General features: G+C 53.2%; 1 protein-coding gene across 8 annotated transcripts in view; it reads left to right on the top strand.

The window, feature by feature from the left end:
* The window catches only part of SH3PXD2A (SH3 and PX domains 2A), a 258,377-nt gene that overhangs the window by 146,010 nt on the left and 84,435 nt on the right, over positions 1–27,932 (top strand). For all 8 annotated transcript variants that reach the window (XM_054522795.2, XM_063727731.1, XM_024253349.3 and 5 more), the window contains exon 6: positions 15,425–15,453. In XM_054522795.2, the coding sequence (XP_054378770.2) occupies positions 15,425–15,453 (29 nt within the window). The remainder of the gene's footprint in view (positions 1–15,424; positions 15,454–27,932) is intronic.

Genomic DNA, 27,932 nt, shown 5'->3' with positions numbered 1-27,932 from the left:
TCATCAGCGCCCACAAAACACCACTCATCTTGCAGCTATGTGGGTTTGCAGTTTCTGGAGTCATCGGAGCAGCCTCTCCTTCCATCCTTGCTGCGTCCCAGTGAGAGGCAAGGTGGGAGGGTTTGCCCCTAGTCACAGCCCTTGGAGCTCAGTTCCCCAGACATCATCCAGCCCAGCCTTTGCAGGTTGTGCAGTCCAGAGAAGGGAAATGGTTGCCTGAGTTCAGAGAAACTGGATTAGCACCAGGTTTTTTGGCTCCAAGTCCAGTGCTCTTTCTGGCTCTCAGAACTTTCCCAGCCGATTTCAAGAGCAACCCCAGGCTTGGAGCATTCAGAGCATCCCTGGTGCAGTGTATGGGAGGGTGCCTGGAGTCCTGAGTTTAGCCCTTGAGAAGATTCCAGTAGGAGCCTGGCTGATGGACAGGGAGAAGGGACTGGCTCCTCTGAATGGCTCAGAAGCAGGAGCTTGGCTGTGGCCAGGTCTGATTTAATTTGGCAGAGGCAGGCTGCAGATTAGACCAGGCTGTGCCTGCACGCCAGGGAATTGAAGGTTAATTGCTGGGGGCACCTCTTCCTGGCCCCCACCCCAAGCAGGAGAGGGCACCCATGAGCCTGTCACCTGGTCTGAGACCCCTGGAGAACTGCAGTGCTGCCTCAGGAGCCAGAGGATGGGGGACATGCCTTATCCCCTTGCTGGCCCCCTCAAGTGCTGGGCACTGTGCTACATCCTGGCAGCCACGAGGATCTTAATAGGCACGAGCAGGGGACACTTTGTGCTGCCCAAGACAGGAAATAATTCAAGGAAATTCAGGCATCTTGGTTTGGAATTTCCCAGAAGCAGATCTGAGGCTGAGGATTGCGGCTCAAGCAGTTTGGAGGTGACACTAGAAGGCATCAGTAAGGTGACACAGGGCAGGGAAGACAAGGCTGCCAAGCGTGATGTCAATGAGCTTCATCTCGCAGGGACTGGCACCTGGCTTCAGGCTGTTCCCCTCCCTCCAGGCCATCCCCAGACATAGCCGGAGGGAGCTGGCTATGTGTTTCCTACTGTGCTTCGGGTGACTGTCTGGGGCTTCCTGGTGCCCTTCTCCTGGGGAGCCCTGGGCTCCAACCTCTCACTGAGGGAGCCACTGGTCGGTGCTGCAGGAACCAGAGGAAAGAGCCTGGCAGGCACAGGGAAGGTCAGGCAGTCCCCACCACCCCCCACCCCAGCTTGGGGGTCCGAGCTGAGGCCCTTTGTCATTAGCTGAGTTTCTATAACAAGAGTGTGGAGACAGGACTGTGATTCACTCAAGGCCTGAGGTTGGCGCCGGCAAAGGTTATCAGGAAGGCCTGCATGGTTATCAGGAGGCCAGGCTCATGTGTCCCTCGTCCCAGAAGAGCCAGATCAGGGTACCAGAGACAGTCATTGAGCTTGAGGTGGCCAGGCATGTCCCACGCAGGTGCTCAAGCTAGGAGCACAGGAGGACACTGGAAAGGGAGAGAGACTGTGGGGGCTGTGGGTGTGCAGGGAAGGCTGCCGGGGAGCTGGGCCTCCAAGTGGACTTGGGTGCTGAGGGAGAGTTTGGAGGCAAAAGGAGAGGGAGAGAGCCTGGGCCAGGGTGACCTTGAGTGCAGGCTTGGAGATTTCCCAGCAGAGGAGGGCAGGAGGATAAGAAGGTGGAGAGAGACACACACAAAAGCTCATGATGGTTAGGAGTCAGCTGGCACTGGAGTCAAATCCCAGCTCTGCCACTGGGCTAGTGACTTAACTGACTATGCCTCAGCTTCCTCTTCTGGGACATGGGAGTAATGATAGCATCTTCTTCTTGGTGGGTGGCTACGAGAATTAACTGAAATAATGTACATGAAGTACAGTGAGCAGCTGGGCAGGTGGTTCACGCCTGTAATTCCAGCACTTTGGGAGGCTGAGGCAGGAGAATTGCTTGAGGCCAGGAGTTCAAGATGAGCCTAGGCAACATAGCAAGACCCTGTCTCTAAAAAAATGGTTTTTAATTTAAAAATATTGAAATATAGCCTGGCACGGTGGCTCATGCCTGTAATCCCAGCACCTTGGGAGGCTGAGGCAGGCGGATCACGAGGTCAGGAGTTCGAGACCAGCCTGCCCAACACAGCAGGACACAGGCTTGTCTTGTGAGCCTGGAGCTGGAGGTCTCTTTGTAGAAGCCCAATCAGGGAAACTAAGGCACAGAGAGGACTGCCACCACCCAGGTCATGCTGCCTGCTCAGAGAGCCAGGCCTGGAACCCAGGTCTCGGGCCTCACAGGCTGGGCTGGCCCCAGTTTGGCATCTTACAGGACTCCTCCCTAGACCCCATCTTTTACATGTATGCTCTGGCAGACCCTGGAGAAGCCCCCAGGCCGCCCTGCACCCAGGCTAGCCCAGGAGCCACCCATCCCTGGGCACACAGGCCCTTGGCCAGGAGCCCCTTTGTCCTGCGTTTTGAGTGCCTGCTGTGAGGAGCATGGCAGCCACTGCCCTCTGTGGAACAGGCTCATTAAGTCAGCCTTAGTCCAGCATCGAGGGGGATCCAGGCTTGGTTGTCACTCTTGTCGCCTCTGGGGAGACCCGTCAGCCTGGCAGCAGCAAGGGATTCTGGGGGAATGTGAAAGTGATAACAGTCGTTCAGATGGGCCTGGAAGTCCCCAGCTCTGCCACCCCCAGTGCTGCCAGCCACCAGCCTCCAGTGTGGTCTCAGCAAAGCGGCTTTACCCTGCAGAGCCTGGGTTTCTTCATCTCTGTACAGACACCCCAAGCCTTGGCACCCCCCACATTGAAGCCAGCCAGGCCCGTGTCCCTGCTTCTTCCCACGCTGCTCCTCCTCCAGCGGCCACCGCCCCCGCCTTCCTGGCTGCTTCTCTCAGTGCCCTCCTTTGGCCAAGCCCATTCTGTCCCAGGTGGTTCTGTCATTTCCCCTGCAAGTCACAGCTCTTCCAGAGTCCCTCCCTCTCCCCTCTCCAGGGTGAACCAGTGCTGGCGGCAGGGCCCTGTGACTGGCAGGTGGACCTGGAGCAGGTGGAGGATCTGTGCATGCGCTCCCTGTTACTGAGCCTGACTGTGCACGGGGGACTTTATGTGTATTAACTTGTTTATCCCCCAGCAATCCAATTAGGTGGATCCTTTCAGTCTCTGCACTTTATAAATGAAGACAGAGACCCTAAATAATCTGTCTGGCAGAGCTGGGATTTGAACCTAGGCAGCTACACACACACACACAGACACACACACACACACACGCATGCACGCACCATGGGAGCCAAGCAAACCTTCTGGCCATACCATGTCAGAGTCTGGACTGTACTGTCCAATAAAGTAGTCAGTAGCCACGGTGGCTCTTTAAATCTAAGTCTTAATTAAACAAAATGAAAAATTCAGTGTTTGAGTCATACTGGTCACAATTCAGTGTTTGAGTGCTCAGCGCCACTGTGGCCAGTGGTACCATACTGGACAGGACAGATAGAGACTATTTCCATTACCCCGGAGAATTCTACTGGACAGCTCCTGTGAGGGCACCACTGTTGGGGACAGAACTGGAACATTCAGTGCCATTGGGGGTCAAAATCAGAGTGGGCTTTCTGGAGGAGGTGCCCCCTCCTTAGGCCTTGAAAGTTGTGAAACACTAGACAGGGCAGGAGGGGGCCTGTGGTGGTCGCAGCACAGCCAACCGAGTCTGCAGCCTTGCCTCCCGTTGCAAGCTGTGTGACACCAGGCAAGTGACTTAAGCTGACTGAGGTGCATCTGTAAAATGGGGCTAATGCAGCTGCCTCTGTTGGGCTGGGCACATCTGGGTGCTTGGTGCTTGTGGGTTTGTCACATGGTGTCCAGGAAAGTCTGGGAGGCTCAGGTTCCTTCACTGTAAGAGGCGATCACCCGGACCTCCCAGGGCCATGCAGGTGGGCTAGGTGTGTGGGAGGAGTGTGGGGCCCTCCGAGTCCCCTTTGCCACAGAGGCCAAGGCAGAAACAAGCACAGCCTGGCCTTGGGTGGGCTCCTTGGCCTCCATGGGAAATAGGGAGCTCCTTGGCCCAAGCTCCCAGTCTCAGGTCGAAACTAGGCCAGGGCTGGGGAGTGAGGGGCCATCAGCCAAGGATCGACCCAAGAGGTCTGTGCTCTGCAGTGGGGCCCTGGTATCTGCCCCTGTGTCTCACACACACACACACACACACACACACACACACACGCGACACAGAGACCAGGCACACGTCTGCAGATGGGGCCGATGTAACTTGAGGGGCAAAGCAGTCCTCTGGCTCCCCCAAAACAAGTCCTCACCCCACCACCTGAACAGGGAAAACCAGAAGGAGCTAGAAATGTGATCCTCAGGCACACAGCTGGTGCCGCTGCCTTCAGGGAAAATCTCTCTTTAGGAATATTGCCGCTGGGTTGTTCTCAGCAACTTCCTTCTAAAATCTGAGCCGCTTCCTTTGGGGCTCAGTCCAGCCCCAGCTGCCTGTCCTGCTCCCCCAAGACATGCAGCCTTCTTGCCCTCCGCACCCAGCATGCGCGCGCGCACACACACACACACACAGGCTTACATCTGTTCCTGCCCCTGCACCGTTGCTCACACCATCCCTTCCACCCCAAATCTCCTTCCTGCTTCTGCTCTTTTTAAATAGTCTTCATCTTTCAAGGGCTAGCTCTAGTGCCCCGTATTCCACATAGCCCTCCCTGACCACCCCAGACCACTCTGATCTCCCTGTCCTGGAAATTTGTATACAATATTTCCTTTGACCAAGCTTTGGTGCACCTGATCACAAGGGAACTTGTATGTTGTCTTTTTGTGGGTGTTTGCCATCTCTTTCCAGCTAGATGGACAAAAAAATAAAAAAGAGGGCAGGACAGTGTGTCTTCTGCCACTCTCTTACTTCATACACAAGACTGGGTCTACAATAGCCCTTCAGTCAAGATGTAGATGGATGGTGGATGAGTGATGGATGGATGGATGGTGGAGGATGGTAAATGGATGATGGGTGGATGACGGATGGATGATGGATGGATGATGGATGGATGGTGGAGGATGGTAAATGGATGATGGGTGGATGACGGATGGATGATGGATGGATGATGGATGGATGGTGGATGGATGGCTGGATGATAGGTGGATGGATGATGGATGGATGATGGATGGGTGGATGATGGTGGATGGATGATGGATGGATGGATGATGGTGGATGGATGATGGATGGCTGGATGATAGATGGATGGATGATTGATGGATAGATGGATAGATGGCTGGATGGTAGATGGATGGATGGTGGATGGATGATAGGTGGCTGGATGATAGATGGATGGATGGTGGATGGATGATGGATGGGTGGATGGTGGATGGATGATGGATGGATGGTAGATAGATGATGGATGGCTGGATGATAGATGGATGGATGGTGGTTGGATGATGGATGGTGGATGATGGATGGATGGATGGATGGATGGATGATAGATGGATGGATGGATGGATGGATGATGGATGGATGGTGGATGGGTGATAGATGGCTGGATGATAGATAGATGGATGGTGGTTGGATGATGGATGGTGGATGATAGATGGATGGATGGATGGATGATGGATGGATGGTGGATGGGTGATAGATGGCTGGATGATAGATAGATGGATGGTGGTTGGATGATGGATGGTGGATGATAGATGGATGGATGGATGGATGATGGATGGATGGTGGATGGATGATAGATGGCTGGATGATAGATGGATGGTGGTTGGATGATGGCTGGCTGGATGATAGATGGATGGATGGATGGATGATGGATGGATAGATGGTAAATGGATGGTGGATGGCTGGATGATAGATGGATGGATGGTGGATGGATGATGGATGGATAGATGGTAAGGTAAATGGATGATGGATGGATGGTGGATGGATGGATGATAGATGGACAGATGGTAAATGGATGATGGATGGATGGTGGATGGTGGATGGATAGATGGATAGATGGTAAATGGATGATGGATGGATGGATGGATGGTGGATGGATGGCTGGATGGTAGATGGATAGATGGTAAATGGATGATGGATTGATGGATGATGGATGGATGATGGATGGATGGCTGGATGGTAGATGGATAGATGGTAAATGGATGATGGATGGATGGATGGATGGATAGTGGATGGATGATGGATGGATGGTGGATGGCTGGATGGTGGATGGATAGACGGATAGATGGTAAATGGATGATGGATGGATGGATGGATAGTGGATGGATGATGGATGGATGGTGGATGGATAGATGGATAGATGGTAAATGGATGATGGATGGATGGATGGTGGGTGGATGGATGAATGGATGGATGATGGATGGATGGTGGATGGATGGTGGATGATGGATGGATGGTGGATGGATGGATGGTGGATGGATGGATGATGGATGGCTGGATGGAAGACAGATAGATGGTAAATGGATGATGGATGGATGGATGGATGGATGGATGGATGGATGGATGGTGGATGGATGGATGATGGATGGCTGGATGGTAGACGGACAGATGGTAAATGGATGATAGACGGATGGATGGATGGATGGATAGTGGATGGATGATGGATGGATGGTGGATGGCTGGATGGTGGATGGATAGATGGATAGATGGTAAATGGATGATGGATGGATGGATGGATGGTGGATGGATGGATGATAGATGGCTGGATGGTAGATGGATAGATGGTAAATGAATGATGGATGGATGGATAGTGGATGGATGATGGATGGATGGTGGATGGATGGATGAATGGGTGGATGAATGGATAGATGATGGATGGATGGTGGATGGATGGTGGATGATGGATGGATGGTGGATGGATGGATGGTGGATGGATGGATGGTGGATGGATGATGGATGGATGGTGGATGGATGGTGGATGATGGATGGATGGTGGATGGATGGATGGATGGATGGTGGATGGATGGATGATGGATGGCTGGATGGTAGACGGATAGATGGTAAATGGATGATAGATGGATGGATGGATGGATGGATGGATACTGGATGGATGATGGATGGATGGTGGATGGATGGATGAATGGGTGGATGAATGGATGGATGAATGGATGGATGATGGATGGGTGGTGGATGGATGGTGGATGATGGATGGATGGTGGATGGATGGATGGTGGATGGATGATGGATGGATGGTGGATGGATGGTGGATGATGGATGGATGGTGGATGGATGGATGGATGGATGGTGGATGGATGGATGGTGGATGGAGGGATGATGGATGGCTGGATGGTAGATGGATAGATGGTAAATGGATGATGGATGGATGGATGGATGGATGGATGGATGGATGGATAGTGGATGGATGATGGATGGATGATGGATGGCTGGATGATGGCTGGATAGATGGATAGATGGTAAATGGATGATGGATGGATGATGGATGGATGATGGGTGGCTGGATGGTGGATGGATGGATGGATAGATGGTAAATGGATGATGGATGGATGGATGGATGGATGGATGGATGGATGGATGGATGGATGGTGGATGGATGGATGATGGATGGACTTGGAGAGAGGCAGGGAAGGTCTTTAAATATAGAATATCCTCCTTGACCTTCTCCTCAGGGACTTCATTGTTGAACCCCATCACGCCATTTTGTCACTCTCCCTCCCATGGTTCCCTAGGTCTGGCCTGTAGCCCCTGGAAGTCCAGGGAACCCCCATAGCCAAGAGCAGTCTGGCATGTACACAGGGAGCAGGATCTCAGGTGGCCTGAGGAGGAGCTCCCAGCACTCCATGGCAGTGGGCTGAACTGGCAATCCCCTGCCCCATTTCGCCCTCTAGGAAATCAGCTGTGTATTTCTGCCGTCCTCCCCACTTCCCCAACCCTGCCTCCTCCCACTCCCATGGACTGCTGCTCAGTGTCACCATCTAGGTGGGACTCCTTGGAATGCACATGATGGGAACCCAGGCCTGTCTGTTGTCATGGTCCTGCGTCAGTGCCCTGAATGACAGAGCCAGGGTCTCACTCAGGCCATACTGAGAAGGTGGGCAGTCAGCACCTCCTGTATTCCGGCCACCATCCACACTCCTAGTCTAGCCCCCTGTGAACCCAGGCTGTTGGGCTACAGGCCCTTTCCATGGGCCAGATGCCATTTAAGAGCTTTGCACATTATCCCATGTAATCCCCACAACACCTCTGTAAGAAAGCAACTATTTTAACCCCCTTTTACAACCAACAGTACAGAGAGGTGAAGTCACTTGTTTATATCACAAAGCACTAGGTGGCTGAACCGGGGTTCTAACCCACCCGCCCTTTTAGCTCCCTGCTCTGAGGCCTGGACATGCTAAAGCTTGTCCTGCGGCTGAAGACACACTTAGGGCCTTTGCCCAGAATAGTGGAACAAGTCAGAGGAGACAGACAGACAGTGCTCTGTTCTTTTGCTGTGGACAGGGCAGCAGCAGAGACCCTCTGGGATGTTCAGGAGACAAGCAAAATGCCTGGGGGGGGGGTGGTTCTGGGGTCTGTGATGGCCATAGCATCTGGCCTCTCTGGGACGCAGCCTGGGGAGCCCCAAGACCCCTTCTCTCTGCAGGAATTCAGCTTTTTCACCCAGGGCAGGAATTCCGGCCCCTCTGGACAAGCCACATGGTCACAATGGGGTCCATTCTCAGAACCCTGGAAAACACTGGCCCTGCGGAGAAAGGACGGATTCTTGTTAAACACAAGGGCCCTCAGTGCCACGATTTAGATCAGGGGCAAATGGGGGCAGAGAATGGCCTGCAGGCCCCTCTGTCTGTCTTGCCTGGAGGTTGCTGCCTCTGGAGACCATTCCGTGCAAAGGCTCTCAAAAGCCAGAACAAAAACCCAGCTAGGGGCTAAGGGGTGGAAAAAAAACCCCAACTCTCCAGACCTCAGTGACCCAAAGCCCCTTCGCCCAGCCCTTCGCTCAGACCTTCCTCACTTGGTTTCTGGAAGAACGTGCTCCATCTCACTATGGAGGTTTCACAGATAATTTGAATTCTCACAATAGCCCTGTGAGGACACTCAGAGTAGCCTCCCGTTAGGACTGGGGAATCCGAGGGCTCCTGCCACAGCAGGAAATTTCACACTGCAGCTCGATACACAGACAGACATCTGATGCAGGTGCCACAAAACAGCCTTGCCAGGGGCGACTCGCTGATCATTTCTAGTCTGTTCTTCTTAAAATGCTCATTGGGGCCACTAAATTGTTTCTGAAACTCACTAATGGGTCACTGCCTGTCATTTGAAAAGCACTAGTTTGAAGTGGCTTGTCCAGGGTCACCAGCCCCTGAGGGGGCAGAGCTGGGCCCAGAACCCGGGTCTGTGGACATTCAGCACTGGACTTTGACAGCCCCTCTCCTGCCCCCAACCCCCAGCTGTCAACCTCTCCTCTTAACAAAAATTTTCCCCCAGCCAGGATCTGACCACATCACTCCCCAATTCTGCAAACTTCTAGATTTCACAGCCAGACATCAAAGCCCTGCCCAGCCTGGCCTTTCCTGGACTGTCCACCCACTACCCCCACTGCCCAGTCCGCAACTGTTTGGAGCTGCTTGTTCCTGCTTGTAGAGCTTTCCCGCTCCATCCCTCTGTGGATCCAAACCCCCTTGTCCTTTAAGGCCTCCTCCTCTAGGAAGCTACCTGGGATGTTCTGTAGCCCCCAGGACCTCTGTTTTCTCTGTACTGAGTGTACCCTCCTGTAATTCTCAGCGTGGATTGTCTGAGAATTTTGGCTTTCTCGTTGGACTTATGTCACATATATCTCTTCTGCCTGCCTGCACAGGCCTTAATGAGATTGCCTACAGCGAGAGCTTAAAAAGTGCTTTTAAGTTGATAACAGCAGTCAAAATCATTGTGTACCTCAGAAGCCCCACGTCACTCCCCTGGCCGAGGTTGCATCTTCTCCAGCCCTCATATTCTAGATAGTGCCCATGTCCCCATTGACTGCTGGGCTCTGAAGGTCACCCCCAAGTCAGCTGTCTGGCAGCCCAGCCGGCCCCTTGAGCAGTTCCCAGTGGCTGTAGGCCCCGCAGACAGGCATCCTGGGCCCAGCAGCCAATGTCAGCCAGCAGACAGAAGGGTGAGAACATCAGGCTGGAAGTCCATGTGTGTGTCCTTCTCTGCCAAGGCACTTGCCAATGGGAGGGAGAGTGGTGAGGGGTGTGGCGGGCAGTGGAGGGTACAACCCTGCAGCATTCAGCAGAACTCCACCTGGCAGGTACTCAGCACCCTTCCACAGAGCTGGCCCAGCCAGACCCAGCTCCCTTTCCTCTCTCTCCCCTGCCTCAGTGGTTCTTCCTGGCTTCACCTCTCACTCTGAGAACCCTGAACGGCAGGATGGCAATCTCCATTCCCCAGCGAGGGCCTGCTGCCCGCTGCTGGTGTAACCTCTCCTTGTGGCCCAATCCCTAGTGGGCCTCAGCGTGGCCCCTTGGGAACATTGTGGGTCAGGACTGTCCGTTTAGCTTCAGGAGCCTGGGCCAGCCACTGAAGCCTCAGACCTCAATCTCCTCATCCATGAAATGGGTGAGCACCTGCTCTGCCTGCTTCAGAACACCAAAGAATAAATCCTGGGAGTTTTCAAGGGGAAGGCAGAGTGTGGGGAGCCATGTGTCAAAACAGGAGGACAACACATGTGAATTGTTCAGTGCCTTTCCTGCCCCCACCAGCCTCTCCCTGTGCAGTCTCCAACATCAGCCACTTCACTAGAGCATCCGGGGAAGGAGCACAGCGTGTCTGGCCAAGATAAAATGAAAGGAAAAAAGAAAAACCCTTTAGGGTCTGCGTTAGCATGAAAATGCAAGCCCTTTACATCTCTTGGTTTTGGGGCTCTGAGAGTTGGCCACTCCTTGGGAGGTTAAATGTGTCCTAATAGATGGGTCCAGAGGCATGTGTCCATTCCTGTAGGTCGGGGATGAACACACTTCCTGGTGCTCAGCGCTAGACAGAGACCAGTGGTTGTTCTGGCATTTGTGAAAGCCCAAAACTGTGAAAGTGGGGCTGGAATCACCCCTGCCTGGCACTGTCTGCCAGCATCGTGGTGAGGTCCTTAAGGAGAAGCTCCTTTTGTTTCAGGGGGTTCTGCAGGACCCAGGTTTAAACAGGTCTTTGCCACCTGTGTAGCAACTGAGATGGGTCAGATGGGCCCAGGTATGAAAGAATAATGACAAAGACAATTTATAGCAGTTTCTGTGCCGGCCACTGTGCGAAGCCCTTTCTATACACTGTACATTGCATCTTCCCCAAACCCCAGGGGTTTGGTGCTATTATTGTCCTCATTCTACAGATAGAGAAGTAGAGGCTCAAGAGGCCAAGAAAGTAGATCAAGGGCACCCCCCTGCCCCTGCTGCAAGCAGCGGGGATTTGAACCGGAGGCCTCTGTCTCCAGAACCTGCTCATCCAGACACAGATTGCATCATCCTACGGGGAGGGGCCAAGAGATGAACCTTATCACCTGGGGATGGGGCGGGGTGGGAGTGGAGGCCCCGGGAGTCCTTGTTTAGATGGGGAGGGATGGGTGCTGGTTGGAGGAACTCCACCCCTCTTTCCCAGCCAGGCCAAACCTGTGGACCACAGGCGATCACCCATCCCAGTTTGTCCAGTTTGAGCCCTGAAAGTCCCATGTCCCTGTTTTCCTGGGACTGTGGGTCACTGTACCTGTGGTTTGAGTCACCCATGGACCAGCTGCAGAGAATGAATGGCTGAGTGGTCTGATGGGAGCTGTTTCAGGACACAGCTTGGGAGGCCTTTTCAATTACATTAGCCCCTGGCAATGCTAGAGGGAGATGCTAGCCCCGCCCTTCCTCCCCTCGCCTTCTTCCTGTGGCTCCCTGGCTGATAGTGATTCAGCAGCAAGTCGGAAGCAGGCTAGACTGTGACCTACCAGGAGTGGAGTCACCGGCAGGGTGGGGGCTGTCAGCACCAGCTCAGGGCAAGGCTTGGAGCAAGGAGGGAGTGTGGATGGGAGAAGGGGACTGATGGGAAGGGGAGGGGTTCTTGAGTTGTTAGGGAACTGAGCCCCAGCAGAGGGCCCTGCTGTCCTGCCAGACTGGGACTGGTTGTAGGGCAGTGGGAGGTGGTCATGGCGTGAAGGGGGATCCCTGCCTTTGCCTCTTGCCCTCGTATGTGAGGGATGGGAGAGTCCCAGCCACTGGATACCTAAACTGCTTATCACCCTATTCAGCAGCTAAAAATATGAAATGGCTTTGCTAAAGGATGCCCAACTGGAAACTTCCAGAAGGTCTCCTATTAGGGCAGCGCCTGCTCGGGCAGGAGGCCAGACACCCTGAAGGATTCAGGGTTCCTCTTCGTTCCCACCATTCAGTCACAGCCTGGTGACCCCCACTGCCAAGACCTCAGCCTCCACCCCATTAACCCCATGTGCTGATCAGGCCCTCTGGGCTCTGCCTTCTACTTCCTGCACCCACTACTCCAGGAAGGGGTGGTGACTGGGCATTTGTCTTGAGCCTCAGAGCAAGGCCTGGATTTTCTGGTCCCCAGTCCTGGCCTCACCCACTCACTACGGCCTTGAGGAAGTTGTCTGGCTTCTCTAAGCTTTGGTCTTCTCACCTGCAAGAGGAGAGCCCACACCCCCTGCAGGGAGGGACCCAGAAGTCCTCGGTGGGGAGGACTCTGAACTCTGGCTGAAAGACAGGCAGGCCAAGAGATATTTTCTAGAGGCTCCTTTGGCACTACAAGCACATTGTTCTTACTGAGCATAAATGTTTCTTAGGGGTGGCTGGGGGCCTGATGGAGATTATGCAACACTGGAGCAGCCTCAGAATCCCCAGGGGAGTTTATTGGAGATGCAGACCATGCAGTAGGTTGGGGTGGGGCCCTGCATCTGAATTTTAACCACTTTCTAGATGATTCCGTTGAATAGCAGGCTGAGAATCACCAACCAGGGCCTGGCACAAAGGAGGCCCTCAAAGCATGTGAGTTTTGTTTCTTTCCTGCTCTTTTTTTTTTTTTTTTTTTTTTTTTTTTGAGACAGAGCCTCACTTGTCACTCAGGCTGGAGTGCAGTGGCACCACCACAGCCCACTGCAGCCTTGACCTCCTGGGCTTCAAGCAATCCTCCCACCTCAGCCTCCCTTGTGGCTGGGAGTACAAGTGCTTGCTACCATGCCTAGCTAATTTATTTTTGGTAGAGATAGGGGGTCTCACTATGTTGCCTAGGCTGGTCTCAAACTCCCTGTCTCATAGGAACAGCCTGGGTAGCCTGAACCTGCTCAGAGCTGGAGAAGGTAGCCACCCCTATGAGGCAGCCACCCCTGCCTGGGCTACTGGCAGCCAGGGGGATGGTCAGTGGGCCATCGGTCCTGGGCTTCTCCTGCCAGGACCAGCAGGAAAATTGTGGGACAGCAGAGGGCAGCTCCTCAGTGCCCTCACTCCCTGCCCTTCCCCAGTAGCCCTCAGTGAAAAGGCCTGAAAAGCTAATTTCCTCCTTGGGAGTGGAAAGTCTTCTGGGCAGGACACAGCTACGATCTAATACTCTCCTCCTCCTCTCTGGAATTCTCTGCACAGTTGAGCTTTTGGGGGGCACAGCTAGGACTCAGTCTCTGCCCAGTCTCCCTTCTGCAAGGGGGGCAAGCATGCCTTTGTTAAGGCCTTCCCTGGACTGACTGGTGGGAGCCAGGGGAGGGGCAAATGGAAGCTCTCCCACCTTTCTGTAGTTCCTTTCCAAGGCAACAGTTTCCCAGATTCTCCTCCACACCATCCACGCTGCAGTGTTTATTCCTTCCAGTGGGCTTATAAACCATAGTCCTTCCCCAGATTGGGCAACCTTGGGCAATGGCTGAACCTCTGTTTCCTAATCTATAAAATGGATTAGGATGATAGGACCTTCCTCTTAGTGTGGATGAGAGGATTGAAGGAGACATAGAATACCAAGGGGGTTCTCAAACAAGATGGGGAAGGAAGGGGAGAGAGTTAGAAATGCAGATTCCTGGACCTTGCCCCCAGCATTCTAATTAAGTGGGTTCTAAATTTTGGGAAAGTCGATGCCTAGGAGAGGGGGAGCTCTGCACTCCTGGCTGTGCAGGCAAATCACCTTGGAGATTAATAAATACTCCAGTGTTGGAGGGCACCCCTAGACCCCCTGGATCGGAATCTTGGGGAGCCTCCATGAGGATGACTCTGCTCCTTTCCCTGGGAGCCTGCTGCCTCTTCCTCCAAGAGAACCCCCTTCCACCGCATCCCCCCAACCCCCCCACCCCCGCCTTTCCAGTGGCAGACTAGCGGGCTAGTTTGCTTCGACCAAAGATGGGCAGCAACTGGCATTTTCTTTGGCCCCTGGGGAAAATGGAAGGCATTTCCTTCGGACTCCGGAGAGAGCCCCAGCCAGCCCCTCCGCTGTTCCCTGAGCACTGAACAGAACTTTCAGCCTTTAGGGGCATGTGAGGCTCAGGTTAAGGGAGCCAGCTCACCTTTCCCAGTCCCCTGAGGATTGGTGAATGGAGGGGGGTGGGAGGAGTGGGGAGATAAGGAAGGCAGGAGCAAGGGCAGGATTTGGGAAATCTGCCCATCTTTGAGTCTGGACTCTTTGCTGGAGGGCAGGGCAGGTAAACGGAGGCTGGGAGGGTTCAGTGCCTAAAGTCACAGCAGTTACTTTCTCTGACAGCATTTGAACCCACTTCCTCAGAAGCTCCACTTCCGTTCCTACGGTTCCTGGCCTCCCAGTTAACCTTGCAGTATCCTTTGTCCCCCCCGCTCTCCGCTCCTCATCCCGACTCCCCAGCTGTAGCCTTTGAGAAGGACCTTATCCATGGCCTCTGCCATTCTCGGGGCGTGCAGTGAGAGGAAGCAGCCACAGTGGCCCGCAGCGGGTCTCGGGTCTAGGACAGGGGCAGACTTTAATCAAAGGGTCACACAAACCTGTGATTACCTGGCGGGTGGTGTTGAGGAAGACACGTTGAGGAGGTGACATTTCAGTAGTGACTTACGGGCTGAGTGGGCTGGGTTCACCTCCCAGTTCTTTGCATCACTAGGGCAAGCCATGCAAAGAATTGGGACGTGAACCGCTCCGGTGGCGGGGAGAGCGGGCTCCCAGCGCTGGGTAGGGCCCGGGTTCCGGCGAGCGCCATCCCGGAGCGTCAGTTTCCCAGTTTGGGAAGTGAGGAGAACCTGCCTCGCCCTCCCCCGCCAAGGCTTAGGGAAGGTGAGCCCCAGTTAGCGGGGCGGGCTGGGGCGGGGAGGGGCGGGCTGGGGCGGGGAGGGGCGGGGCGGGCGAATCGCGCCCGGGGGCCGGGCTGGCAGGGGGCCCGCGGGCGGGCGGGCGCGGCGCGCAGTGCGTGCGACTGCGGAGCGCGCGGCTAGCCGGCCGTGGGCATCACATGAGCAGCGGCACTGGGGACCGACCGCAGCCAGCCCGAGGGCGCCCCTGCAGCTGCAGCCCCGCGCTCGCGCCCGGCCCTAACCATGTCTATCTGTTGTTGCTTCTTTTTCAGGGACTATGGCAGTTCCAAGAGGAAATCAGGTAAGGGAGCCTCCGGGCGTTTTCCCTTCAGCCTTCCTTCCCGCTTCGTGCACGCGCCCCTCCGATCCTGCAGAGGACTTCTTGGGGGCGGGGAGGGGGGGTTGTCCTTGCACGCCAGCCCACGGGTCCTGCCAGGCCAGGGGTACTCGCTTCACTTGCCCTCCTCAGTCCATGGCCCCTGAGACCTTTGATCCTAGAACCCTGGTTCGCCTCCCACCGACTCGCTCGGGCTCCCGCTACCTCGTTGTCCCCAGTGGGTGTGGGGGTGGGTGCATGGGGAGTGCGTGGGTGGCTCGTGAAGGGGCTAAGCCCCCGCACCGTGGGCAGCCGGGTCCTTCACCCCCGGGCTGCGGCGGCCACTGCTGCGCAGTGCTAAGACTTCTCCGGTCCCTCTCGCGGTGCAGCGGTGATAGAAGGGTTAATAGAGACGCGGGGCTTTCCTGCGAGAAGGTGAAATTGAGATCCGGGACTGAAAAGGGGTCGTCCTTGAGTGACTTGAGTTTTTAGCGCCTGCACCACGGACCTTCTTCCCTCCCCCAACTCTGAGCGTGTCCTTGCTGCGGAGGTGGGGGCTCTGCGTTTTGGCAGCTGAGACGCACTTGGGAGGGGGCCGACCCGACTCCCCCAACCCCCTCCCCGCCCCCCGCTTTGGCCTGACAGGTGCCAGGGCCCGCCCAGAGTTTGGAAGGGGCTGGAGGCAGGAAGAGAGGCGGGCCAGCCCTCGGAGCTGTGGGCTGAGGGTAGAGCAGGATTCTCTCTGGAAGGGGGAGGCTGGGCTCCCCAAATGGCAAACGCCTGGATGTGGGCGGGCTGTAGTTAACTGGGGGAGAGTGGTCCCTAGGAGTTAGGGCTGTGTGTGTGCTGAAGTGGGGGCGGGGACAGACTGCTGCAGCGATCCGTGCTAACACGTGGACTGGCCATATTGACAGGGTGGCTGTACCTGGGCAGTCATCCCGGGGTCTGGCCCTTGGAGATGTAGGAGGTAGCACGTGGCTCCTGTGAATGGCTCCTGTGCCCAAGTGCCTTGGCCTGTGGATAGGTTGAGGGGAGTGCCCCTGTGTGGTGGATGGATGTAGAGTGGGGTAGATGTAATTGTATGATATGTATGTTTCTGTGTGTACAAGTGCTTGCTCACGTGCCTATTGGGACAGGGAAAGTTGTGTCCTGGTTTATGTGTTGGGGGCGTGTGTGGCTGTGGGGTTCTGTGCACATGTGTGAGTCATGATAGCTGTGTGCTGTGAGGGTATGTTTACTTGTTTGGGTGCATAGGCTGGGTGTGTGTGTGTGGTTGAGATATAACTGGTTATGGGTTGGAGTCTGTGCTTGTGTGTATTTCTGTACCAGTTTGGGACGTGTCTAGCTGTGGGATGAGGTGTGTGTGCACTTGCCTATCACCTGGGTCTGGGGTGTCTCAGGCAGGCACGCCCACTGGTGCAGAAGGCCATTTCCTCCTGTGAACTGCGGGGTGAGCCTGGGGAAGAGCATTCCTCCACTGTCACTCCAGGCAGGCCTCAGGTGGGAGAATGGAAGGTGGGGCAAAATGGGGGTTGTGTTCTGTCACCGCCCCCACAGGAAGCTTGCCCTGGGCCTCAGAGGTATAGTGTCCTGGTTGAACCTGGGCTCAAATTCTGGCTCTGTGTGACCTTAGGCAAGTTCCATAACTTCTCTGTGCCTCAGTTTCCTCATTTTCTTTAAAACAAAGATGCTAATGTTATCTGCCTTACACATAAAGGATTAAGTATGTTAATGTGGAATAGTCCTGGCACCGAATAACTACTATACAAGTATCAGTTCTCAGCAGCAGCAGCAGCAGCAGCACTTTCTGAAGGCCTGGGACCTAGTCCTGCCTCCATTGCCACTTTTCTCCCTATGTGACCTTGGGCAAATTTCTTCTCTATGCTGGGCTTCAGTTTCCCCCATAAAGGCAAGAGCTGGAACAAATAACCTCTCAGGTCCCCCGCGACAATCTCTGGGGCTCAGCTTCTATGCTGCTTCCTAAGCAATGCAGGGCCACACCCAGGCTGCCTCCCCCAGGGAAAGCCAACCCCCAGTTTCTCTGCCTTCCACTCTCAGGCCAGGAAAAGGATGAATGGAGAAATTTAATTTACATTGGTGTGCTTATGATAATGGCCACTTAGTGTCATGGTTGAAAATGCCAGCTCTGAAGCCAAACAGCAGGAGTTGAGAGTCTGGCTTCTCTCCTCTGTGACCTTGGATAGATTTCTTAGCCTCTCTGTGCCCATTACCTCTTCTGTACATTTGGGATAATAGTCATACCCACTTTGTGATGGTTTATTATGTGTCAACTTGGCTGGGCCACAGTGCCCAGATATTTGGTCAAGCATTATTCTAGATGTTTCTGCAAAGGTGTTTTCTAGGTGAGATTCATATTTAAATAAATCAGTGGAATTTGAGTAAAGCAGATTACTCTCCATAATGCAGGCTAGCCTCATCCAGTTGGTTGAAGGCCTCTTAATAGAACAAAGACTGACACACACACCCGCCTTCAGCAAGGAGGAGTTCTGCCAGCAGCCGCCTTTGGACTCAGCTGCAGCTCTTCCCTTAGTCTCGCCTGCCGGCCTCCCCCATCACATTTTGGACTCTCAAACCTCCACAATCACATAAGCCAGTTCCTAAAATAAATCTTCCTCTGTCTTCAAGCTCTCTATGCACCTCCCGTTGGTTCTGCTTCTCTGGAGAACACTGACTAATACACACCTCATATGGTTATAACGAAGATTAGATAAATTAATATATGTAAGCATGTTTAGAACACTGCCTGCCACCTAGAAAGCTCCCCTGGAAGTGCTAGATGCTGTTATTGAATGAGCATCTACTATGTGCTAGGACATTTCCTCATTTGCTGATCAGAGCCACAGTACATGATGGGTGCTGGGATTCCCATTTTGCAAATGAGAAGCTGAGGCTCCGATGGGGTGACTGCCCACACACAGTCCTTGGCAAACTGAGGATTGGAGTCCATGTTTAGGGCTCTGTTCTGCTCTGTAATGAAACTCACGAAGCTTCCCAGGGTCACTCCAGCCAGGGACGTTTTTGCAAAGGAAATGGATGCCATTCTGGGGTTCACTGTAAATCTCTTACTGAGCATAGAGCTTAGACTTGAGACAAGGCTTAGGGATGGTGGAGTCAACAGAAGAAGAAAGTTCTCAGGAACTTTCTGGAGGAAGCAAGGCTGGTGACCTTGAAAACTGAAGGACAGTTTGGCCTCAAATTTATCTGCATCTTTCTTCCCTCCATTGAACCTGCTCCTTCCAGCATCTTCCCCGTCTCAGGAACTAGCACCATCCACCCCACGGCTCAAGGCCAACATCTAGAAGTCACTCGTTTTTTGTTTTTTGTTTTTTTGAGACAGATTCTCCTGTGTTGCCCAGGCTGGAGTGCAGTGGCATGACCTTAGCTCACTGCAACCTCCGCCTCCTGGGTTCAAGTGGTTCTCCTGCCTCAGCCTCCTGAGTAGCTGGGATTACAGGCACCTGCCACCACACATGGCTAATTTTTGCAGTTTTAGTAGAGACAAGGTTTCACCATGTTGGCCAGGTTGGTCTCGAACTCCTGAACTCAAGTGATCCACCCATCTCAGCCTCCCAAAGTGCTGGGATGACAGGCGTGACTACCGTGCCTGGCTGAGAAGTCATTCTTGACTCTTCCCTTTCTTTTACCTGCCAACTCGAGCTGCAGAACCACCTGTCTCCCCACCTCCACCATCACATGCGTTAGAAGCCCCCTTCATCTCTCCAGGAAGACCCCACCTTCCTACCTGGTCTCACTGCTTCTCTATTAGATCTCTATCTGACATTCTCCGCACCACAGCTAGAGTGAGCTCTTAAAAAATATTGATCAGCCGGGTGCAGTGGCTCACCCCTGTAATCTCAACACTTTGGGAGGCCAAGGCAAGAAGATCACTTGAGCCTAGGAGTTCGAGACCAGCCTGGGCAACAAAGCAAGATCCTCTTTCTACCAAAAAAATAAAAATAAAAAATTAGCCGGATGTGGTGGTGCATGCCTGTAGTCCCAGCTACTCAAGTGGCTGAGGTGGGAGGATCACTTGAACCCAGAAGTTTGAGGTTGCAGTGAGGCATAATTGTGCCACTGCACTACAGCCTGGGCAGCAGAGAGAGACCCTATCTCTAAATAAATAAATAGGAAGGAAGGAGGGAGGGAGGGAAGAAGGGAAAGAAAGAAAGAAAATAACATACTTTCCTGCTTAAATTCCCCCAGGGACTCCATCCCACCCAGAACTAATTCCCCACCCTGGCTCACAGAGCTCGTGTGACTTGGCCCCTGGCTGCCTTCCTGACCTGGGCTTTACCCCTCTCGTCCCCACCCATCACACTCTGCTCAGCCACACCAGTTACCTTCTGCTCCTTAAACGCATCAAGTACATTCTTCTACGTGGCCTTTGTACTTGCTCTTCCCTCTTGCCTGTAAGGTTCTTCCCTGATCTTTCACATGGCTGGCTCCTTAAGATTTCTGCTTAAAACTGTCACCTTCTCAGCGAAGCTGCCTGATCCTGCACTGGCCAGCCACCCCCGGAGATTACTCTTCTTCCCTCCTCATCACTTCCCACACTCTAGTGATCCTGTGTGTTTGCTTGCTTCTTCTCTGTCTCCCACCACCTCGAGAGCAAAGACCTTGGCTGCAGGGCTTGCACCAGCACCAGGGTCCACTGGTACTTTTTGAATGTGTGGATGGATGGAAGAAAGCACGCATGAATGAGTGAACTTTCTGCAGGGTCAGGAAAGAAAGGTCATTGTGGCTTCAAATTGGGGATCATTGCCTGGAAAGAGGAGACATTTTTCTGGTTTGGGAAGAAAGCGGGAGGCTTTGGTAATCCAGAGAGAACACTTGCACAAAGGTAGAGGGGTAGGACTAAGTGTGGCTTGTTTGGAGACTGACCTAACTGAGCATCAACTATGCCAAGCACTGTGCAAGGTGTTGAGGCTATAGAAACATGCCTTTCTACCCTAGAGAAGTTTGCAGTCTGCTACGGGTGATGAGCTATATAGGAGAATGTACTATTAGATGGAGGGAAGTGAGGGAGCAACATGGTTACCTGAGGAAGAGCAGTCCAGGCCAAGGGCACAGCAAGTGCAAAGGCCCTGGGGTGACGGCGTGTGCTGGCTGCTCATGACGCAGTAGGGAGGCCTGTGGCTGGGATGAAGGATAGTGGAGGGTAAAGTGGAAGGAGGTGAGAGCAGAGATGTAGCTGGCGGTGGGGAGGGAGTAGGGTGAAGCAGCACCACGTAGGGCCTTGCAGGACATTCTAAGGATTTTGACTTTCATCGAGTGAGATAAAGATTCACTGAAGGGTTCTAAGTAGAGGCAGAGACATGATCTGGCTTCAATCATAGAATGATGGGGATTGACTAGGCAGGATGGGTTATGATGTACAAGGTCGCAGGGGGTGGCTAGCCAGGTGAGACAGGATGGGGGCTCTGGCAGCAGTGGAGGGGGCAAGGCACTGCAGGTGTTGGACAGACTCTGATGATTGGATGTGGGCCTCGAGGGAGAGTTTGTGTGGAAGCTGGGAAGCACCTGCATCTGGTTGCCTGGGGTCCCACCCTCAGGCGGACAACTTGCCAGTCATGTGACCTTGGGCAAATCCCTTCGCCTCTGAGAACAGATTATCTCACCTGTTCTGTTGTATCAGCCAGGGTTCAACTAAAGGAACAGAACGAGTGGGAGGTATATATTAAGCGATGTAGTGTAAGGAACTAGCTTACACAATTGTGGGGGCTGGCTAGGTAAGTCTGAAATCCTATGGCAGGCCCCTGGGCCCAGGCTGGAGCTGCTGTCCACAGATGAAATGTCTTCAGGGAAACCTCCACTCTGCTGAAGGCCTTTCAGCTACTGACTCAGGCCCACCCAGAGTGTTTTAGATAATTTCCCTTACTTAAAGTCATCCGGTCATGGTCTTTAATAACTGTAAAAATACATTCCCGACCATGCGCAGTGGCTCATGCCTGTAATCCCAGCACTTTGGGAGGCCGAGGCGGGTGGATCACCTGAGGTCAGGAGTTTGAGACCAGCCTGGCCAACGTGGCAAAACCCCGTCTCTACTAAAAATACAAAAAATTAGCTGGGCGTGGTGGCGGGTGCCTGTAATCCCAGCTACTGGGGAGGCTGAGGCAGGGAGAATCTTGAACCCAGGAGGCGGAGGTTGCAGTGAGCTGAGATCACGCCATTGCACTCCAGCCTGGGCAACAGAGCGAGGCTCCCTCTCAAAAAAAAAAAAAAATTCCCCAGCAACACCTAAATTAATGTGTGATTGCATAACTGGGGACGGTAGCATAGCCAGGTTGATGTGTACCACTTGACCATCATACCTGTCCAATGGGGTTGTTATAGTAGCAGCGACCTGGCCTGCCCCAAAGTGCACAGAGTTCAAGGAGGTGATGCCCTTTGAGGGGTTTTGTGCCGTTCCTGGCAGTAGGAAGGGCCTGTTGTTGTTAGCTGTTGTTGCTTCCCCAAGGTGGGCACTGCTCCAGGAGCCCCAGTGGGGCTGGAGCAGACTCCCCAGAGCAAGGGGTTCTCTTGAGACCGGCAAACACCTCATGCCTCTCACCCAGTTCTCTAAAAAGCTGCATTTCGCCAGGGCGCCTAGCCGGGAAGTTCTGAGGTGCGCCACTAGGGGGCACAGGTGGCCACGGAGCCTCGGGATTGTCAGGGCCCTGGGGCTGTGGTCAGGAAAGCCTGATGGTTCATCCAACCCAGGAGTCCTGTGGAAGCTCCAGCTCGTTTACATGCAGATGAGGTTGCTCAAGAGTGTTGTTGCAAGCTTGTTCTCTTAGGCAAGTGTTGATGTTCCTCATGAAATCCTGTTTACTTTATTCTTCTCCTTGGAAAAGTAGTGAGCTCAGCCCCACTTCTATCTCAGTGATCATAAAACTGTATTATTGGCTGAGTTCATGAGATCAGCATTAATGTAGTTTCACTGCAGAGAAGCAGTGTTGCCTGGGGTTGAGAGTTTAGGTTTTGGCAACAGGCAGACAGGGTTTGAACCCCAGCTCTGCCATTTGTTATTGCCGTTTTCATTATTGATAGATTAAGAAAGAAGGGGAGAAGTTGGTCTTTGAGTTGAGACATTTATTTCCATTCTGTGAGACCCGGGAGGAGATGACAGGGCGTAGACTCAGCCATTGCTGAATATTCCGTTGAGTTAAAAACGCGGACTCTGGAGCCAGAATGCCTAGTTTCATGTCCCGGCTCTGCCCGCTGTGTGATCTTGGTCAAGTCCTTCTCTGTGCCTCATTTCTTCACCTGTAAAATGGGGATAATCAGGTTTTTTTCATTGAGTTGAGGATTGAATGAAAGTTCCTGAAGTGATAACTCCAGCACCGTGCCTGGCCCAGAGGAAGCACTAAGGGTGAAGCAGCTTTTACTATGAAGAGGAGGCAGCACCGGAGGGGTTCATCTCAAACAGGAGAGAGCGCTGGTTTCGGCTTTTGCCCTTTCTCAGGAGTGACTCCTCAATCAGACAGGGGGAAGGTGGGGCGTGCACTATCTCATCATTGCCAGGAGCCTCCCTGCAGCAACCAGGGTAGGTGGTCTTGTCCCATTTTATAGACCAGGAAAGGGAAGTTAAGGAACTTGCTTGCCCCAGCTCAACCAGACACAGGATTCTCTCTTTTTTTTGAGACAGAGTTTCGCTGTTTGCCTGGGCTGGAGTGCAGTGGCACAATCTCAGCTCACTGCAACCTCCACCTCCTGGGTTCAAGTGATTCTCCTGCCTCAGCCTCCCGAGTAGATGGAATTATAAGCGTCCGCCACCATGCCCAGCTAATTTTTTGTATTTTTAGTAGAGATTGGATTTCACCATGTTGGCTAGGCTGGTCTCGAACTCCTGACCCCAGGTGATCCACCCACCTTGGCCTCCCAAAGTGCTGGGATTACAGGCATGAACCACCATCACCGGCCTTTTTTTTGTTTTGTTTTTGTTTTTGTTTTTTTTTGAGACAGGGCCCCAGGCTCTGTCGTTCAGACTGGAGTGTGGTGGCACAACCACAGCTCACTGCGGACTTGACCTCCTGGCTTCAAGCAATCCTCTCACCTCACCCTTCTGAGTAGTTGGGACTACAGACATGCACCACCACGTCCCGTTAGTTTTTGTAGAGACAGGGTCTCGCTATGTTGCCCAGGGTGGTCTTGAACTCCTAGGATCAAGTGACTATCCTGCCTCGGCCTCCCAAAGTGCTAGGATTACAGGTGTGAACCACAGCACACAGACTAATTTTCCTTTTTATGAGTTTGGTTTTTATTTATTTATTTTAGTTTGGTTTTTAATAAAGTGAATTTGCTTAGAGCAAGACCCGCCCATAAGTTCTGGCCACTATTAAGGGTGAGTCTATGGCCGGGCGTGGTGGCTCGCGCCTGTAATCCCAGCACTTTGGAAGGCCAAGGCGGTCGGATCACCTGAAGTCAGGAGTTCAAGTCCAACATGGTGAAACCTTGTCTCTACTAAAAATACAAGAAATTAGCCGGATGTGGTGGCATGCACCTGTAATCCCAGCTACTCGGGAGGCTGAGGCAGGAGAATCACTTGAACCCAGGAGGCAGAGGTTGCAGTGAGCCAGGATGGTGCCACTGCACTCCAGCCTGGGTGACAGAGCGAGATTCTGTCTGAAAAAAAAAAGGGTTAGTCTACCTGAAAAAGTTCCTCTATTCTCCTCCTTTTATAGAGGAAGCTTTTAAGAGAGGGATGGCCACTTGCCCAGGGTATGGGGTGGGCAGAACCTGGTCTTCTGCTGGTCAGCACTCCCACCAAGCCCTGGAACCAGGTGGAGGTGTGAGGAGGGCTGCCCTGAAGCAGGGGAAGCCAGTCTGTGAGGTCTCTGGTACCTCCCTTCCCCACAAGGTAAATACCTCAGCAGGGCACTAGCAGAGCTGGGCTCTCTGGCCCTTCCTGGGCCTGCCCTGCCCAACCAGCAGCAGAGGCAGATGGAGGGAAACGAGGCAGTGGCAGCAGGCCTCCTCCCTCCAGAGCGCAGGCTTTGTGAGGCTTTCACTTCTCTTAATAGTTTGTTGGCTCCTGGCCCCACATAGTGCACAGCTCAACTGAGAAGGTGGGACCTTTTCAGGGATTCATTAATACTAGGCAGGATGGCTTGGGATCTGCAAGGTGGAAGTGGGGGCAGCTGGCCATTGTGGGAGAGGCTGGAGATGGCCCCGAAGGACAGAGGAGATTGTGATGGGCTGAAGGGTGTGGGTGGGGCACCCCGCAGGAGGGACAGCCAGGCATGAGTAAGGATGTGGAGCTGGAATGAGTTTTTGCTTTTTTGTTGTTGTGGGTTTTTCTGGTGTTAATTTTTAACATGGGGTCTTACTCAATGGCCCAGGCTGGAGTGCATTGGCGATCAGGGCTCACTGCGGCCTTAAATTCCTGGGCTCAAGCGGTTTTCCCACCTCATCCTCCCAAGTAGGTGGAACCACTGGTGTGCCACCATGCCTGGCTTATTTATTTATGTAGGAGACAGAGTCTTGCGCTGTCACCCAGGCTAGAGTACAGTAGCACAATCTCGATTTACTGCAACCTCTGCTTCTCAGTTCTCGTGCCTCAGCCTCCCAAGTAGCTAGGACTACAGGTGCCCGCCACCATGCCTGGCTAATTTTTTTGTATTTTAGTAGAGATGGGGTTTCTCCGTGTTGCCCAGGGTGGTCTTGAACTCCTGAGCTCAGGCAATCCACCCGCCTCAGCCTCCCAGAATGCTAGGATTACAGGTGTGAGCCACCATTTCTAGCCTTTATATTTTATTACTGATTTGTTTATTTATTTGGTAGAAACAGGGTCTCACTTTGTTGTCCAGGCTGGTGTCGAATTCCAGGCCTCAAGTGATCCTCCTGTCTCAGCCTCCTAAAGTGTTGGGATTACAGACGTGAGCCACCACACCTGGCCTGGCATGAGCTTGAAAAGTCTGAGGGAAGGAGAGGTGCCCATCATCCCAGCACGAGCGAGGGTAGGGCAGGAGATGAGTCTGGAAAGGAAGTCATGGAGAGTGTATCATAAGCAAGACCTTTTAAAGCAATTTCCGAGGCTTTCTTGTCCTCCTGAGCTACCCATCCTCAGTGAGAAAGGCCCAGGCTACTTAGAGAACATGGCAAAGACCTTCCTGCCGCCCTCCAATGGCCCATTTCAAAAGTAAGCGTGTCTTTTGAAGGCGTCGGCTTCTGGCACATCTTACCCAGGCTCGTGGTTTGTTTTGTTTTGTTTTTTTTTGAGACGGAGTCTCGCTCTGTTGCCCAGGCTGGAGTGCAATGGCATGATCTCGGCTCACTGCAACCTCTGCCTCCCAGGTTCAAGCAATTCTCCTGCCTCCGCCTCCTGAATAGCTGGGATTACAGATGCATACCACCACGCCTGGCTAATTTTTTGTATTTTTAGTACAGATGGGGTTTCACCATGTTGGCCAAGCTGGTCTCGAACTCCTGACCTTGTGATCCACCCTCTTCGGCCTCTCAAAGTGCTGCAATTACAGGCATGAGCCACCGCAGCCAGCCTCCAGGCTCGTGTTTTTAAACAGTTTTTATTTCATGGCTCTGGGTCCTCAGCCTGATTTTACCCTTGGAGTTCAAAGCCATCTAATTGGAAATGAAAGGAGCCTGATTGATTTGGCAACTCTGCGGCCAGCCCACGTGGTGGTGATGCGATGGAGAAAGTGAGTGCTGCTCATGTGTGTGTCTGCGCCACGCTCCCTGGCCTGAGGTGGCTGAGCCCCACTGCCCGATTGGCCTGGACACACAGAGCGAGGCCGAGCGGGAAGGGGGCAGGGGCGTGGCAAGTGCTCCCCGGATCCTGGAATCCCCAGAAGGAGGGAGCTAGTTGGAAGCCTCAATTCCCTCAGCCCTGCTTGCACAGCTGCCTCTGCTCCCTCACTCCTATCACCCAGTTTCTCCTGCTAGAAAAATAGGAAGTTGGTCCAAAAGGGAACTGCATGGGCAAAAGTGAACTGCAGACTCTTGAGTCTGCTCATTGAAATACAGATTCCCAGGGTCTGCCCAGACCTACTGAATCAGCATATCTGGAGCGACGCCCAGGTATCTGCATTTTTTCATTTTCTTAAGAGACAGGGTTTCACCATATTGCCCAGGCTGGTCTCGAACTCCCAAGCTCCTCAAGTGGTCCACCCACCTCGGCCTCCCAAAGTGCTGGATTATAGATATGAGCCACCACATCTGGCCGATCTGCATTGTGTGTGTGTGTGTGTGTGTGTGTAATGGAGTCTCACTCTGTCACCCAGGCTGGAGTACGGTAGTGCGATCTTGGCTCATTGCAACCTCTGCCTCTTGGGTTCAAGTGATTCTCCTGCCTCAGCCTCTTGAGTAGCTGGGACTACAGTTGCCCTCCACAACACCTGGCTAATTTTTGTATTTTTAGTAGAGACAGGGTTACACCATGCTGGCCAGGCAGATCCTCCTGCCTTGGCCTCCCAGAGTGCTGGGATTATAGGCGTGAGCCACCGTACCCAGCCAATCTGCATTTTTGACAGGCTTCCTAGGGCTTCTGAAATCAAGCCAGGGTTGCGTCTTGGATGGGTCATCCATGTGGGTTGATGGCCATGTTCAGGGTAGACAGGCAGCAAGATGGCAGAGGGATTGGCATCCCCAAGATGGATGGTGCCTGGATGATGCCTGGATGGGACTGCTCCTTGAAGAACAGTTGTCTCCTGAGATGGGAGGGTGGGCTACGGGGGCAGGAATGGAGGACAGGACTCCAAGTCTCTTACCCCTGAAACACAGCCCAGCATTTGCAGCCTTGGAGAACAGCTATCTGAGGGGCCTACCCAGCCCTGACCTGATGAGAGACACCGTCTGCCTTTCATTTCCAGAAGGTTTTGTTCCTGGGGGAAGGAAATACCCAAATTGTGGTCCAGCAAAGAAATGTTTCCCACCGTGGCCCACGGCCAGAAAGTCACTGGTTCCTCACTTCAGCGTTTGGTTTATAGACACGTGACAGAAGAGGCAATCTTTCCAGTGATGACGAAGCCGGCAGAAAAACAAAGATGTGGGGGGAAATGTGCGTTACTTATTGTTTTAGCACCTTTTTCTAATCTAAAGTTACTTTGTTTAGAAACAGAAAAGTGGTGTGTGTAACTTAGTCGGCATGTGGCTTTTTTAGAATTGGTCTATTTCGAAATGTGAAGGAAAAAAATATCTTTTTCCTGAGTTTCCGTAAAACTTAGAAGTTTACAGGAAAAACATGCTTCTATTCTCCCTGACTCTCTTCTTTCTGCTTTGCCCCCTGGATTTCATCATTGCCATGTGTGGCCCAAGCAGCCGGCTTGAAAATGTATTTTGTTATCGTTAGAATAAAGTCTTGCACCAAGACAACTGGGTCATGTTAGAAAGTCCTTTTGCTTCCTTGTGCTCAGAAAAATAGTTTGCTGGGTGTGGTGGCTCACGCCTGTAATCCCAGCACTTTGGGAAGCTGAGGTGGGAGGATCACTTGAGCCCAGGAGCTTGAG

This window comes from Pongo abelii, chromosome 8, assembly GCF_028885655.2.
Source record: "Pongo abelii isolate AG06213 chromosome 8, NHGRI_mPonAbe1-v2.0_pri, whole genome shotgun sequence".
Taxonomy (NCBI): domain Eukaryota; kingdom Metazoa; phylum Chordata; class Mammalia; order Primates; family Hominidae; genus Pongo; species Pongo abelii.
This window is presented reverse-complemented; position numbering and strand designations above follow the sequence as displayed.